The sequence below is a fragment of the Peromyscus maniculatus genome, chromosome 14 (genome assembly GCF_049852395.1).
Source record: "Peromyscus maniculatus bairdii isolate BWxNUB_F1_BW_parent chromosome 14, HU_Pman_BW_mat_3.1, whole genome shotgun sequence".
NCBI classification, from domain to species: domain Eukaryota; kingdom Metazoa; phylum Chordata; class Mammalia; order Rodentia; family Cricetidae; genus Peromyscus; species Peromyscus maniculatus.
In genome coordinates, this window is record NC_134865.1 from 48341696 (window position 1) to 48358518 (window position 16823).

The 16823-nt window shown below is 47.6% G+C and overlaps 1 protein-coding gene across 15 annotated transcripts in view; it reads left to right on the plus strand.

The window, feature by feature from the left end:
* Positions 1 to 16823, plus strand: part of Syne2 (spectrin repeat containing nuclear envelope protein 2) — a 320688-nt gene that overhangs the window by 277227 nt on the left and 26638 nt on the right. For 12 of the 15 annotated variants that reach the window (XM_076550884.1, XM_015992010.3, XM_076550887.1 and 9 more), the window contains 3 exons: positions 4036 to 4191; positions 6231 to 6389; positions 7324 to 7490. In XM_076550884.1, the coding sequence (XP_076406999.1) occupies positions 4036 to 4191; positions 6231 to 6389; positions 7324 to 7490 (482 nt within the window). Of the gene's footprint in view, positions 1 to 4035; positions 4192 to 6230; positions 6390 to 7323; positions 7491 to 14207; positions 14540 to 16823 lie in introns of those variants that run through there. The other 3 variants (XM_076550891.1, XM_015992014.3, XM_076550890.1) reach the window with 3 other exon arrangements.

Here is a 16823-nt window from a genome sequence, read left to right on the forward strand (position 1 = left end):
CGCAGGAATTTCCTTCCATACAGTCTAGACACCTGGGCTAGTCATGAATTGGAAACTTTTAAGGAGTCACCGTTTCCCCAAGTGTCGCACACCTCAGCTTCCAGCAGAGTCTGTGCTTCAACCCTTTTATCAGTGGAAACAATCATGGCAGAGATCCCCAAATTTATCCAACCCATGACCACATTCCAAACCAGTCCCAAGTAACTGGATGCCTGTCTAGTTCAAACCAATCCCAAGTAACTGGAGGCCTGTCTAGTTGAAATGGGTCCCAGGTAACTGGAGGCCTGTCTAGTCCAAATGGATCCCAGGTAGCTAGAGGCTGTCTAGTCCAAACAGATCCCAGGTAACTGGAGGCCTGTGTAGTCCAAACAGATCCCAGGTAACTGGAGGCCTGTGTAGTCCAAACAGATCCCAGGTAACTGGAGACCTGTCTAGTTGAAATGGGTCCCAGGTAACTGGGGGCCTGTCTAGTCCAAATGGATCCCAGGTAGCTGGAGGCTGTCTAGTCCAAATGGATCCCAGGTAACTGGGGGCCTGTCTAGTCCAAATGGATCCCAGGTAGCTGGAGGCTGTCTAGTCCAAATGGATCCCAGGTAACTGGAGGCCTGTCTAGTCCAAATGGATCCCAGGTAACTGGAGGCCTGTCTAGTCCAAATGGATCCCGGGTAGCTGGAGGCCTGTCTAGTCCAAATGGATCCCAGGTAACTGGAGGCCTGTCTAGGACAGTGGCTATCATCTCAGAAGAGTTTGTGAGCCACCAGCCAGACTGAGCCTGCTTTCCTCATAAAGCTACATCCCATTATAGCCAAGTTCATGTGGGGATGTGGGGAATAACAGCACACAGACACAGACACAGACAGACACAGACAGACAGACAGACACACACACACACACACACACACACACACGGAGCATCCCTACTGAAATATGAAGAACTTCTAGTTTCAAGCATTTCAAATAAGGGATGGTCAGTTGACATGTAAATTCTCTAAATATAAAGCTTTCATAGACTCTTGTCTATTATTATGAAAATTGTTGCAATGGACATCTAGACTTGTTGAAAGATTGACTCATTGGGACAGTTTTCATTTTAAAATAAGTTTTGAATAATGTAGTCATGTGGTTCTAAATTCAGAAGGTTCATAAGATGCTTAGTAAGTTTTTTTTTCCTATTCATTCCTTAAGAGAGAAACAATTGATGTGACTAATTCGTTGTCTATTCTTCCCAAGACAGTCCATCCATGTACAAGCATATAAGAGTGTATTCATCCTTTGTTCCCTTTCTGTGCGTGTGTGTATACACATCCGTGTGTGTGCATGCACTGATACGCATGCGTGTGTACAGGGAGATCAGAGGTTGATGCTGACGGCTATCTTCAATTACTATCTGCTTTGTTCTGTTTTACTTGAGGCAGGGTCTCTCACTGAACCCGGAGCTCACTGATACAGCTAGACTTGCTGGACAGCAAGCCCAGGGATCCTCCTTGGTGCTGGGAGCCATGCACCACCATGCCTGGCCTTTTCACACCACCATGCCTGGCTTTTTCACACCACCATGCCTGGCTTTTTCACACCACCATGCCTGGCCTTTTCACACCACCATGCCTGGCTTTTTCACACCACCATGCCTGGCCTTTTCACACCACCATGCCTGGCTTTTTCACACCACCATGCCTGGCTTTTTCACACCACCATGCCTGGCCTTTTCACACCACCATGCCTGGCCTTTTCACACCACCATGCCTGGCTTTTTCACACCACCATACCTGGCTTTTTCACATGGGTGTTAAGGCCAACTCAGATCCTCACACTTGCAGGGCAAGCACTTGACTAAGCATCTACCCATCCCCCTTAGTTCAAAGGGTAGTGCAGAAAAATGGGACTTGACAATCTCACTATCAACTAATGCCATGGGAGAAGGCTTCTGCTTCCATGTTGCCACAGGGAGTCCAGCCAAAGCGTGGTAATATGCTGCTATGTACAAACAACTTGAAGTTTTACCTTACACTCTGTAGGGGTAACTGGAATCTTACAGACCAGTTATCAGACTGAAGATGAAACAAGCTTTGACTGACTTTTGCAGTCATTTTCTGTTCTTTCTCTTCTATTCTCTTTTGCGATCATTTCCTCGCAAATCTGGGGCATTTTAAGCTAAAGACAGAAGCTTTCTTTAGTTGGGTGGGTGGTGGGATGAATGGTTCTTCCAAGGGAAGGAACCCAGAGGCTGGTGCATGCTAGGCAAGCACTCTGCCACTGAGATACACGCCCAGATCTGAGGCATGCTTTCTGGAACGTTTCTACAGAGTGGTCATCGGCTGTAATTGGCGAACACAGTGGACCTCCCCGTACATTGTTTGCATCCTTCATTTGTTTCTCTCTTAACATTTACGAACATTTTAAAGCCCTTAGCCATGTGTGGTTATACAAAACCTCCAATGCCAGCTCAGGAAGCTGAGGCAGGAGAACTACTACAAGTTGGAACCCAGCCCAAGCTGCGTAGGGAGGACCAAGGCTGTTCAGTATTGCATAGCAAGACCCCATCATTTGCCCAACTTGCATGAAGCCCTGAGTTTAATCCCTGTTACTGCAAAATCAAACAGATAACAAAAAAACAAACAAACAAAAAAAAAAACTTATTGGTACAAACTGACAAACTGCCTTCTTTTCCTTTGTACATTTTGATATCTGAGGATTCCAAATATACCAGACATGTGGCAGGTGCCGTGATAAAACTTTGTGACTGAAAGTGACTTGTGAAGAAAAGGCTGTATCTCAAAAATAGTGCATTTGGGATCAGTGTTGACACGGTCCCTGACAATCTGTCAATACAGTCTGTTAGAGAAACACATGCTAACCTCACAGCTATATTCTGTGTGTGTGTGTGTGTGTGTGTGTGTGTGTGTGTGTGTGTGTGTGTGTGTCCATGTCCGTGTCTGTGTCCCAGGCAGGGGATGTAGCTCAGTGGTTGAGTGCTTGGGATTAAAGGCATGTGTCACCGTGCCTGGCCATTTCTTTCTATGTGAGTTTTGAAAGGTTCCTCTGGGCCATTTTTATGAAACATAGAGAAAGTTAGCAAGTAATGAAATCCTGCCACTATAGTATGTAGACCACTGAAAAGACAGAATTAGCGCCTCATTACTGATTTCTGACATAAACGATACAGTTTCTTCCTTCAGATTTCAACTGAAGGGCAGGAACAGAGAGGCCTGGAAAAATATGCCATGGAGAAGTTACTCTAACTACATTGAAAACCTAATAGACTCTGGGGTGTTTGAGCTGTTTCTTTTCACTTCCTCTATAGTGAAAAGAATTTTCTTGATTAATTGCTACAGTTCATTAGATCAGAAAAACTACTTCACTTTAAAAACTAGTTGGAGCTGACAGTACAGCTCAGTGGTAGTCTTTGCCTAGCTAGTGTGAGACGCTAGGTTGGCTCTCCTGCACATGGATGGATGGATGGATGGACGGATGGATGATAAATAAAGGAGGAAGCTATGTGCTAATTAATCTCTGCCATTTATCAGCAAGCATTTTTTTTCCCTTCCATTATATTCATTTGTTTAGAAAATCAAAAATAACTCCTTCCAAACAGAAGTTGACATATTATGATGGCCCCAGTGTTATCGGGGCACCCACCCAGGCATTTTGGAAGTGAGAAATCACACTTTCTATGACCTACCTCTTAACATAGCCCTGGGTCTTAATCCAGAAGCGTGTGTACATTTTGCTTTTCTTCCATGACACACGCAGTAAAGGGCCTGGGTGACTTTCCAGCAGAATGACCTTATTAAACTCCAGCTGCCTGAAGAAATGAGCTTGAAGAGAGCAAAGGCTGTCTGTCCCCTGAGAGAAAGGTGACTGTAGGCTGCCAGGCAGGACTGCTGTGGTAGCGGCTGTTTCTCATTCCGAAGGTCCCTCCCCTTCCCAGGCTCCCCTCCCCCAGAGCCTAATCAAAGAATTAGCCTACAGGTTTGGAAACAGCAGCAGCTGGAGTTGAAGGCGGTTTCCCCCCTTTCTCCTTGTGTTTAAATGCAGGAAGTAGAGACGTCCCTGGCTAGCTGGACACACAACTTGAAAGAACTTCAAACTATGAAGGCCGACTTGAGCCAGCGCATCCTGGCGGAGGACATGACGGTTCTGAAGGAGCAGATCGAGCTCTTGCACAGACAATGGGAGGACCTCTGCCTGAGGGTAAGTCCCTCAGCTTTGTGCGGAGCTGAGGGGAGCTGACTGAAATGTCCCAAGGCTACAGGGAAGGATCCTGACTTCCTCGAAGCAAAGGCCCTTTGGTACTGGGACCTCTGTGCCTCCTCTGGTTCCTTTAGGAGGTAGCCACCCGTTTTAACAGATTTGACCCCTTTGTTTCAGCAGAGCTCACTGTGCAACTTTGCACACTTCTACTGAGTTGTTTTGGGTTGTTTTTTTGTTTTAAGGTCACCTTAAGCTGGGATGTAAGCAAGGGTCACGCTTGTACTGATTCTACTTCGTGGCTTGCACAGATGAGCACTAATCAGAGTATGCTATTAGGAGAGGTCCCCTCTCCTGAACCAAATACCATAACCTAGATGCCCACAGGCTGGGAGGGGTTATCTGAGAGCCAGGCTTCCCTGCAATCAGATGTTTAGCCCTAGGGGCTGGTGTTTTAAACTCTGAAGTGATTGACTGTAGTCTGAGGAAGGATGGAATTGTGTTTAGAGTATTACATAGTTCAAGTCTGGGGCAGGATGAAGGTGAAATTAAAGGGTTCAATTAATCTTAAAGATACTGTTTTAAGGATACATAATTCTCAGGAAAAGTTAATAAAAGTTAATTTCTTAATCTTTAGTGTGTGTGTGTGTGTGTGTGTGAATAAATTTGACATTTTAAGTACCTGTGTTCTAAAGACACTTTTAATTACATTTTGAAGTAAAAACACTTTATTAAAAACTTGATTTTTAGTAGTTACAATGTGCTGTAAGTGTCTGTTAAGTTGTTCTAATTCATGTTTTATGTAAAAGGAAATACTCAGAATCTTTTGAGTCTTCTAAGAGTTAAGAAAACTCAAAGAACATCCTCCAGATGGTCCTAATTGTTACCATTGTGGGCTCAATCCTGGCACAACATACCCAGAGTTTTAAAAGCTAAAATAAGTGGATGCCGGAGGAGTTGGGAGCAAAACGCTTGTTTTTCTAGGGATAGATTTTAAACACATTTGGCTAGGCAGGACACAGAAGTATTTGGTACCTTGATCTCACTCTGGGGAGAGCAGAGGTTCTTTTGTACATGGTGAGAAAAATCTCAGGGGAGTGCGCCGTGTTTTTTTTTTTTTTTTTTTTTTTTCTATAAAGTGGGTGCTAAAACTACCAAAAGAACTCTTAGCTACCCCATTTAAATTCTTAGGATGGCCAGGATTTTTAGAAACTGGGAACAGTTGTACCTTAAGGAAGGCTGCTCTGTATTATCTAGATGTAAATTTAATTGATAAATTGTAGCCCTCTAAGGAGGGCGGGAAGCCCCTTGGCTGGTGTTAGCATAATGGAACGCTGGGTGTTTGGGGGTCAGCCTGCTTGCTCCAGACCAAGTTTTGGTGACATTTTCATAGTTTTCAGACAAAAGCTACACTGTGTAAGAGCAAAGTAGGCGAAATGAATTGCTTTTGGGTTTTATTTTTTGTTTAAATACTCAAACATTTTTGCATCTTTTAAGTTTTCTGGTCCATTTGTGTACATTACTAAAAAATACTATTTTTTTTAATATTGTGATCTGAGTGATATTTTTCAAAATAAGTAAGCAGAACACTGGCCTTCTGGACAAAGGGGCTTGATCAGTTTTGAAAGGGAAAAGTTTTAGGCCACAAAGTTACAAGGTAGCAATCAGTAACTTTGTGTTTTGTTGAAAGCACAGGGAAAAACAAAGTTGAGTGATGATTTTGTATGTACCTAACCTTTCTTGTTTCTGATTTTTTAGTGTGGCTTGATAGTGTAAATACATAGAGGGCAAATGCCATCATTTCACCTTTTGTTAGTTTTTAATGGCAGTTACCAAGGGTGAGAAAACTTGGGTTAATGCTGAGCCCTAGGTTTTAAGAGAAAGAAACAGGTTTTAGAGCCGTCGACAAAAGTGAATGACTTTTGTGCTCGTTTGTGTTTGTGTGTGAGCATTGGGGGCGGGGTGGGGGTGCTCACTTTTTTGGGAGCCAAGGGATTTTCCTTCCTGGCTAGCTTCAGCTGCCAAATGCATGTCCTACCTAGGTGACTGTCCGCAAGCAGGAGATTGAAGACAGACTCAACTCGTGGATCGTGTTCAATGAAAAAAATAAGGAATTGTGTGCTTGGCTGGTCCAGATGGAAAACAAAGTTCTCCAGACAGCGGATATTAGCATTGAAGAAATGATTGAAAAGTTACAGAAGGTAAGTGGGGGTGGGGTGCCCACGTGGGTGCGCTGAGGAGGGCCGAGGGCTCCTGCCCCGCTCTAAGAGCTACATTGTCGCTGGTGTTTCTAGTGGCAACGTGCATGTTTCGAGAGACCATTTTTGAACTTTCCAAAGGGAGAGGTAGGAAAGGCAGGACGTGTGAGCCTGTCACAGGCGCATGCCGTGCTGAGGAAGGCTGCTCTCCCTCCGTTGGGAAGACTGGCCAGTGATGGTTTTACCTAGTTATTGGGAAGTGGAACCCGAGTCAAAGAGAAGGCCAGCAGCAAAGAAAGAGGCTCGTGACCGAAGTGGTCACTTGAGCATCGTTGTTCAGTCACCCCAAACACCTCTCCATCAACCCTGGGCAAGCTTTGGCCTCAGGCCGACTCGGTTAAATCCGGTTAGTCTCAGCTCCACATTTGGGAGGGGAAACTGAGGGGCTGTTATAGCCCAGATGGCAGAGTTCTTGCCTTGCATGCATGGAGCCCTGAGTTCAATCCTCAGCACTACAGGGATATAGAAAAAGGAAGTACAGGAAGGCATGGGAACACACGTGCCTATACCAACACTCAGGAGGCTGAGATGGGCAGATCATGAGCCGCAGGACCTGGGCTACACAGTGAGAGAAAGTCACCACTGCCTTTAAGACGTGATAGTCACCTAGCTGGCATACACTGTTCCTCGAAGAACTGTTAACAGTTAGCTCTTTTCCAATGAAAACTAATTTAGCCAGCATGGTAGTACATGCCTGCAATCCCATCACCTGGGAGGCGGAGGCAGGAGTATTGCCTGGAGTTCAGTGTGAGACCCTGTCGGATAAAATAAAAACAAACCCAAAAAAGGACATTAAGGGAGAAGCGCGTGTGCCCTTGGCTAGAGAAGGACGGAGCTGGCGGTGGTGACTCGGGCCTTGTCCCTTGGTGCCTGTCAGGACTGCATGGAAGAAATAAGCTTGTTCAGCGAAAACAAGCTGCAGCTGAAGCAGATGGGGGACCAGCTGACCAAGGCCAGCAGCAAGGCCAAGGCTGCCGAGGTGGAGGACAAGCTCAGCAAGATCAACGACCGCTGGCAGCATCTTTTTGACGTCATTGGCTCAAGGTAAGAAACGGCCTCAGATCATCTGTACGGACTGACTTCTAGAGATGATTGCTTCCTTCCCAGAGCTGGTTCACTGAGTCTAGTCTTCCTGTGTGGTAACCTGGCGGGTTCGTAAACGTACAGGTTTGCCATCCGGCGGGGAGATGAGTAGGGATCCTGATTTGAACAGTGATCGAAAATGATATCTTAGTAAAATTTGACATGAATTGGGGGGTGTGTGCATGGGGGGGAATCTAAGGATTAAAATCCAGCCTCACACACACGGGAGACAAGCACTCTGGCATTCTACCACTACTGAGTTACCATCTTGATTGCTGCTGCTGCTGCTGCTGCTGCTGTTGTTGCTGCTGTTGTTACTGTTATTGTTGAGAGCTGGGTCTGACTATGTTCCCCAGGCCAGCCTCCAACCCATCTTCCCTCCTCTGCCTCCCTGCAGCCAGGGCTTCGAGCACTCACCACCACCCCCAGCTGGATTTGTTTTAAACAAGAGTCGAAAACTTAATTTGAGAAGTCCTAACGGGGTGATCTCATTTAGAAACTGCCCCTCTCGGCTAGAATTAACGTGTCCCCCATGAAAGTATGCCTGTCTAGTCCTAGAGTGCCTATCACTCTATGGGATAACAGGTGGGGGCCTTTGACTGCCCCCACAGCAGGCGCCCAGTGCACACCCAAAGTAGGGAATCCTTTGTAACCCTGCCAGGTCCTTGATGGGCACCTGGTCCACTGGAGAGTACAACTTGAACGGCATCTTGTTCTCAGATGTGACCACAAACAAGCTCTGTTCTCCAGTGCGATGCTGTCCAAAAACAGAGCTGGTAATATTTTCTCCCATCAACAACCAGTGGTGATGCCCCAAGTTTTTAGATGGCTTCTGTTTTCAAGTCTTCTCTGTAAGGGGTGCACTCCCCTACCCCTCACCCCCCCCCCCAAAAAAAAAAACCTCCACGTGTTTTTCTTTTGCTACCTGGTGTTCAGAGACATCCTATTTGGGGATCATTTGGGCCACAGTGTCTGCCACTGGCCCGGCACATGTTTTACAAGATAGTGTGCTCAGGTGTGAACGTGCACATGATTTGGAATTCCAGGGGAGTGCCTGGAGAATGTATTAAGATTTGGAGAGTGATAAGAATGGGACACTGCTAATGACGTGGCATATCCTTAACCTTGCTGATCACTGGAAACCATAAGTGAACCTGACTCAGCAGAGGTGATGGCTATGAGCAGAGCAGGCAGGAAGTAAGACGGGTGAGTTATGTTAATGGGAGCTGATATCTGGCAGGAGTAGAGCCAAGCATATGGAGAGTCCAGATCCTATCTTCTGCTGAGAGTGGAGGGTTGGAGACAAGGAAAGAGCCATCCCAGATGGTCCTGAGTGAAGGCCTGAAATGCCTGCTGGCCGCTGCAGGCAGTGGGAGAGATCCTTGGTATGAGCAAACAGGTCTGAGGTGAAGCCGGGGCAGAGCCACCCAGGAAGCGACAAGAAGCCCCTTTGGTGCAAGTGTTAGAAATGACACTAGGGGAGATTGGGGCCTTGAATGTCAGCCACAGATTTGGCCTCCTCAGCAAAGTCCAAGTCAGTCCACCGTGGTCTGCTAATGTTGACAAAGTTCCTAAAGAGAGATCCAGGGGAACTGGCTGGAGGAAGAGGCGGGGCTGGATTCAGCGTCTCTCAACTGCCGTTTGATAAAGAAACAGGACAGTAGTAGCTTAAGTTTTGAGCCTTTGCTGGCTGTCCTGTTCATTCACTGTAGAAAGTTGAGTATGTGATTTAACTTTTCTAAGCCTCTTTCCAAGTCTTCCAAATGTGTCCAACAGCACATCCAAAGCTGCTGTGCCCTGTTCAGATACGTGACGTGTGTTGCGTCTTTGACATAGGATCAGAAAAGCAGGTAGAAGCCTGTTTGTGAGCTAGTCATCCATTGTTTTCATTGTGAAGTGGACGCAGATCCCCATGGTCATATCTAGGTAAGAGAGGTCCTTCTTGTGTGAGGCCAGGGATTCAGTTAAATTGTGCCCGTGGCCTGACAGGCGAGGTGGCTCACTGGGTAAAAAGCATCTCTCATGCAATACTGATGATCTGAGTTCAATCCCCAGAAGCCACGTAGAGGAGGAGGAAGAGAGCTAACTCCACTAATTTGTCCTCTGCCTTCCACAGGAGTGGTGTGGCCACACGTGTGCCTGCTCTCACATCACACAACACACATTCTCTCTCTCTCTCTCTCTCTCTCTCTCTCTCTCTCTCTCTCTCTCTCTCTCTCACACACACACACACACACACACACACACACACACACACACACGCACTAAATTAAATTTAAAATAAATAATTATTCCTAGGGCTGAGCACACTGTCCCATGTGTTTGTTGCGTGGATATGTATTCTGATGGGTGAGAACAAGATCCTTACCACTGGGTTAATGGTGGCCTTGCTGCTATTGTCTTTATCTTCCAAGTCAGCTTGGGTACTTGACACTGATCAAGGGTGTGGTGACATCACACCTGCTCATGGGCCATTCAGGAGTGAGACCTAGCTTATGCTTCCAAAGAGGAGAGTAGCATGCATTCTTCAGTTACATCACGGCAGACATTAGCAGGCTCTTAGCTTCTCTGCCTCACTGGCTGCCCAGCTCTGGCCAGCTCCTTGGTGGAGAAGGGGATAAAACAGCAGCTGAAAGTTCATCAGCCTTCTTGGACACAGCACAATTGGCAACAACAGCACATGCCTGGGGCTGCCAACTGAGTTCTGAACGATATGCTTTTGGTGCGCGATGTCACTTGATCTTTCCAGTACACTTACTTATGGGGGAGGGCTAGAGAGGAGTGTCATGGCACATCGTGGAGGCCCAAGGACAACCTGAGGGAGTGTCCTTCCACCGTATGGATCCCAGGGATAGAGTTCAAGTCACTAGACGGGGCAGGAACCACTCTGACCTGCCGCGCCATCTCTCCAGCCCTCGCTTGTTTTCAGTGTCACTCTGAGAGGTTGGTACCATCAACCCATTTAACTGACTTAAAAAACAAACCCAGTAGTCGGAAGCTTTCCTGTGTCCCGCCTGTCCCACAGCCGCTCGGACAAGTAAACGCACAGAAGCTTGTATTGCAAACCGTATGGCCTAATGGCTCAGGCTTCTCGCTAGCCAGCTCCTATAACTTAACCCTTTTCTACTAGTCTGTAAGTTGCCACGTGGCCGTGGCTTACCAGTACTTTCACATCTTGCTTCTCCTGGTATCTCTCTCCCCTCTCCTTTCTCCCTTCCCTATCTCTCTTGGATCATCTCTCCTGGCTCCATCCTGCCCTGCCATAGGCCAAAATGTTTATTTATCAACCAATCAGAGCAACACATATTCACAGCGTACAGAAAGGTATCACACAGCACTTCTCCCTTCTCAATGTAGTCAGAAGGTTTCTCCAGTCCTGCCAGGCCCCCCACAGTCCCGTGGCCTGCTTATAAAATAATCACTCAGAAGCTTATATTAATTATAACTGCTTGGCCATTAGCTCAGGCTTGTTACTGACTAGCTCTTACACTTAAATTAACCCATAATTCTTATCTATGTTCAGCCTCGTGGCTTGGTACATTTTCTCAGTTCTGCCTTGTCATCTTGCTTCCTCTGCGTGTGGCTGACGACTCGTGACTCTGCCCTTCCTCTCACCAGCTCGCCCTGCCTGGCTACTGGCCAATCAGTGTTTTATTAAACCAGTGTACAAGAGCATTATCTCATAGCAACTGAGGGCTGAAGTTGAGTAACTTACCCAAACAGAGGCAGCTCACAAGGCAACCAGGATCCCAGCTCAGACAGTTGTCACCTCCCCATGCCACCCTAGACCCTTCCAGTTGGTTGACTAGATGACTAGACCCCTGTGAAATCTTCACCATAAACCTATGTTAAAGTTGAAGGCTTGGCATAATGTTCAGTACTCGAAGACCCACTAAAGCAGGTCTCATTCACTGGTTAAAAAGAAAAGAAAGACATGCTCCCTACCCCCCATCCCCCCACCCCCCATCCCCCCACCCCACCCACCCCCGCCAAGAAAAAATCTAGTACTTTGGTTTTATTCTCAACAAATTTCAAAATAATTAGTACAACAGGACACCACTTTCTTTCTTTCTTTTTTTTTTTTAAGGTTTTGTTTGTTTGTTTGTTAGTTTTTTTGTTGTTGTTGTTTTCTCGAGACAGGGTTTTTCTGTGTAGCTTTGCGCCTTTCCTGGGACTCGCTTTGGAGACCAGGCTGGCCTTGAACTCACAGAGATCCACCTGGCTCTGCCTCCCGAGTGCTGGGATTAAAGGCGTGCGCCTCCGCCACCGCCGCCGCCACTGCCACCGCTGCCCGGCTGACACCAGGTTTCTTAAAGCTACATGACATCTGATCATTTCACACAACGAGGCTTCCCTGGGGAAGGTGAGCAGAGCCAGGCTCCTCACATCTGCTCTTTGGGCTGTTGAAACAACACTTCTGAGGTCAGCCCGAGCCTTCATTTACAGAGAGAGAAACTGCCACTCAGAAGGGAAATGACGTCTGCTCAGGGTGGGACCAGGAGCCAAAGTTCCTCTGTCTCACTGCACAAAGCATCTTAAGGGCATGCCCGGCTCCCGTGGGATGCTGGCTTTCCAAGGCACTGTATTGAAATTGTTCTGAAACCTAGAACTCGCGTCAGGGTCTGCCTACTAGAAGAAGCTTCAGTGTGCGGCGTAACCAGCCTCAGTGTCCCAGGTCCAGAGCTGCTCCATCCACAGGTCTGGGTGAGGCCAAGACCTTCATTCCTAACATGTGCCCAGGTGGGGTGCCAAAGTGTGGTTCAGGATTGATAGGAATGCTGTTTGAGAAAAAAATGGGCAGTGGAGTGAAATAAATCAGAAATTTGTGAAAACGTCTTGACCTCCGTCTGCATGCTGAGGAGCCACGCACAGGCCCTGCTTCCTGCCTCCCTAGCAGGGTGTCAGTGAGGGCTGAGATCCAGCTGAGAGAGTAGCAAAGCAATCAGAGGTCCATCCAGACACATCTGCCTCCATGGCACCTCACAGCCCCACGTTCATGGGCTGGCTGGCTGGCTGGCCAGTGAGATCTTGCAATGCACCTGTCTGCTTGTCTCCTATCCACCCACATCCCCCAGCTAGGGTGACAAGTATGGATACCCCCATGCTCGGCTTTTGTGTAGGTGCTGGGGCTCTAAGCACGTGGGTCTTCATGCTTATGTGGAGCACACTTTACCACCTGCGCGGTCCCCTCAGCCCTAGGGTGGGACCATGTTTAGAGACTATTTCTAGTGGTGTGGGTGAACAATCGGATGAGAATTTCCAGTGCCTGAAAGAGCTCCCTTGGAAGGTTTGCGCTGACAGTCTACTTGTGTGAGGATCATTAGCGATCATTTTCATTTAGAATTGTTTATCTACAATTTCCAAGGAAAATGTTGTTGCTGTTCTCTTGAATGCCTCTTCAATGGCATCATCGTGAACGGGCTTAGTATCCTTATGCTAGTGTATGAAGGAGAGGCTTCAGCTCAGACAGTAGCATGTAAACAAAAGACTGGTCCCTTCCTATTGACATTGGATGGCTCTTTTGTTTTCAGAAATATCAAGTCCACGGAGAGACACTGGAAGAAATCAAACACACTTCTCACATTTCCCCCACCGTTGTGAAAAGCCTATCCAGTTTATACTAATAGCAAGTAAAATGCTGTCCTTGAAACTCAACAGTTATTACCCTGGCAACTGCTTTTCGTCCCTTGTAGAAGGGGCTAACACTTTGCATGACTCTCCTTCCATCTGCATTTTCTCAAGGTCACTGTGAAAGGCCAAACAATGCAGCCAGTCAGGAAGCTGGCTTCCTTTAACCACTGCAGGTGCCGGGAAGGAGCTGAAGGTTGCTGGGCATTTTAGGGGAGGGCCAGCTGGGGCTTGGCCCCCACATTTCCATTTTCCTCGCCGTCGGCCCAACTATTCCACCTCTGGAGCACATGACTTTTGTTACATACCCTGCAGAAATGTCTTCCTGGGAGTCGAGGGCTTCCCCAGGGGGACAGCAGCTGTCAGCAGATAGGAAGCGACTGCCCTGATGTGCGTGTGTCAGGAAATGAGCCTCAGTGTCCCGTACGCAGGTCACAGGGGCAGCCCCACATGTGGGCATGAGCAAAATGGGTGCCCCGTGTTAGGAGAAATGTCAAACCTGCACATGGTTCACTGGTAGAGGAGGCTTGCTCTCCAAGGTGGGGATATAGTCATAGCTAAGTGGTTGGTTGTAGGAACACAGGAGATCAGGTCTCAAAATAGGGGAAGGAGCAGGCCTGACCCATTTCCATGGGAGAAAGAAGGCTTTCCGTGTTCCTACATTTTGGAAAACCCAGGAAGGAGAAGCTGAAATCTCTGTCTTGAGGTCCATTTGTACTGCAAGGTGGAGTCTTTCTGCAACAGTCCGTGGAATACAGTAAATGAACTCTGGCCTTCTCAGGCAGGACAGCAGATCTCAGGCAAGAGGAAAACTCCTTAGGGAAATGTCTTCTTCAGGACCCCTGAGAGGAAGGCACCCCTGCGTGGCTCGGGCTTCAGGTTCCACCGCTGTTTGTAAACGTGACACAGAGAAATTATAGAGCAGAAATCTCCTTTCCCCGTGTTCCCAATCTAAATGTTTCCTCCCTGGCTTTATAGCTCTTTATACATATCACGGTGCCAAGATAAGGCTGGGACTTTCTCCTCTCAGCCTGGCAATCCTGTAGCGTCAGAACAAAGGCTGTGTGTGTGTGTGAGGAAAGAGCTGGAGAGAGACGTTTCCTGTTTTGCAAAGGGGGCAAAACAGATTAAAAATTGCAGAGCGGAGAAAAGGTGTCTTTCTTCCAGCCGGCATCGCCCTGTGCCCATGAGCCAGCCGGTGGTGGTGCTGCTGCCGCCTCTCGATGAGGAGCCTTGGGGAGGGCCTGGTTGGAAGATGCTGAGCCAGTGAATGAAGAGGGCAGGCCGGGCAGGGGGAGGGGCCGCCTGGGCAGGAGGTGGAGGTGCAGCCGGGAACTTGGAGCGTCCGCTGAAACCTAAGGAATGGTTTTTTCTCATAAACAGTAAGTGCCATTTCGGCCGACAGCCGCACCCGCGACCCAGGTGGCCGCTGCTATTCTCTGTGTGTCTCGCTGTTGTGGTTACAATGGAGATCACCGATGAGACCATGAGACCGTGGCTGCAGAGTGTGTGTGCGCTCAGCCATTCGGGGGATGGGTTCTCTCCCGGCGTCAGCATGCTTGTGATATCTGCAGTCTGCCTCTGACAAGCCGGCAGAGATGCATTTATGCTGTGGAGAAAATAGAAATATCCCGGCATCAAAAAAATGCTCCACAGCAGCAGTTGGCTCTAAAAATGTATTGTACTGTCTGTGCCCTCAAATCAGGGTGTGGAGATTAATAATTTTACTATGAAGATATTTAGCTCTGTGAAAAGATAAAATTGTGCAGGCTGGGTACAGTGTGTTTAGCAACTGACAGCTGCCCATAGGTTTGAGTATTTATTTCGGTCCAGATTTAGCTGCTTTTGATCATTTCAGTTCCTCTTGCTAATTTTTGTTAGGCTGTCCACATTGACATAGGCATCTCTTAACTTACGCTGACCTGAGCTTTTATAACCTGTCTGCTGCTTACCCTGAGAACAAGGCTGAAAGGTATATTACTCCATGTGCATGAATATGAATTATTCCAGATAAATATGCATTCGATATTTAGAGCCTCACGCATACATAGCAAGACTTCTGCTTGCTGTATGTACTGACTACCAACTCACCTTCATTTTGACCATTCTGGAAGGGGAGCTGTGTTCTTCAGGGTTACATTCTGAGCCATCTCTAGTTAAGATGAAAGAAAAACTTCATTCACCTTGATCATGCCCTGTATCTCTACCCATAATTCCTGTAATAGAACTCTTCTGCTCTACAGCTACTCTTGGGCATAATTCTAATTCTGCTTGGTTTCATAGAAAAATGTCTTTTGGCGTGGATGGCTTCTCCTTTGTACCTAGCAGTATTGTTTTGATCATCAGTCCTAGAATTCAGCCCAGGAAACCCTATTTCTTTTCTCCTGGGTGTATGTCCTATGTTCAGAGGTAATACAGGACCAATATTACCTGGATAAACATGGGCAAGCGCAGAGGTTATGGGAGCCACATAAACTGCCTAGGTGGGTGATGCTTAGGCACCATCTGCCGACAGGCCGGTCTCTGAGGAGATTTCCTTGTTTCCTGATGTTAAGTGGAGCTCTCAGTGTTTTGAGAGCCATGCTAACAAATGTAGAGGTCAGCCCTCGGGATTAGCAAAGCACACATGCTTCCTGACCGGGGAAGGCGACAGTTGAGTCGCAGCATCCGCAGGGAGCAGAACCGTATAAATTTCAACAGTGTATCTGTTGGTTCTTGGAATTCATTGTCAGACGATTGCCTGAGAAACATTCTGATTCCAGTGCACAGGGATGTCAGGACTCCGGGCAGAGGTTAACCTGCAGGACACTCTGCCTGGGTGAATCTCAATCTCTCTCTCTCTCTCTCTCTCTCTCTCTCTCTCTCTCTCTCTCTCTCTCTCCCCCTCCCTCCCTCCCTCTCTCTCTGCCCCCCCCCTTTGTTCCCTTCCTCTACTTGGCGAACTTAGTGAACTTGCTGTCAATAGTTTACACGCCACTCAGAGCAGGTCAGTGAGTTGCTTTGAGGGCATAGTGTGGTGCTGGTGTCCTCTGGCCTTTAAAATAGGGCAGTGCCATCATTTTTGACGGGAAAGACAAACTGGTGACTGTCGCTTCCTCACCCAGGAGGGATTTCTGAGTACTTCTGATGCCGTGTGGTGATTTCTACGTTGCATCAGTTCCGTGGGATTTATGACCCATCTTCGAGCTACCATCGAATCCTCGCAATGTGCATAGGACCCAAAGCAAGAGCAAATGGTTAAATGTACATTGAAAGAAAACCATGGAAGGGAAACGTGAGCAGTATTATCTGTGACTTCGTGCCTCCCCCCATGCACTGGCTATAAGCCACAAGCCACAGCAGCATGTGACTCCTCTGCCACCGTGCCCGGGATCTGAACCGTGTTCCTTGACCACAGCAGAACCCGTCTTCTAGCCCCAATCTATGCACATCTGTATGCGCAAGGTGTGTGGCAAGCCACGGGGCCTCCAGAAGTTAGACCCCTGCCCCTGCTGTTTCAATGGCCCTCGTGACTGGGGCTGGTTATCTAACCCAAATATGTCGTCTTTTCCTCAACTGTCTAATAGGAAAGATGATAGTACCTGTGAGCATCACTGGGAGGATTAAATGAGTTGCTAGCATGTGAGATACAGCAGGCCTGACATATGTTCGCATATGAGACAAATG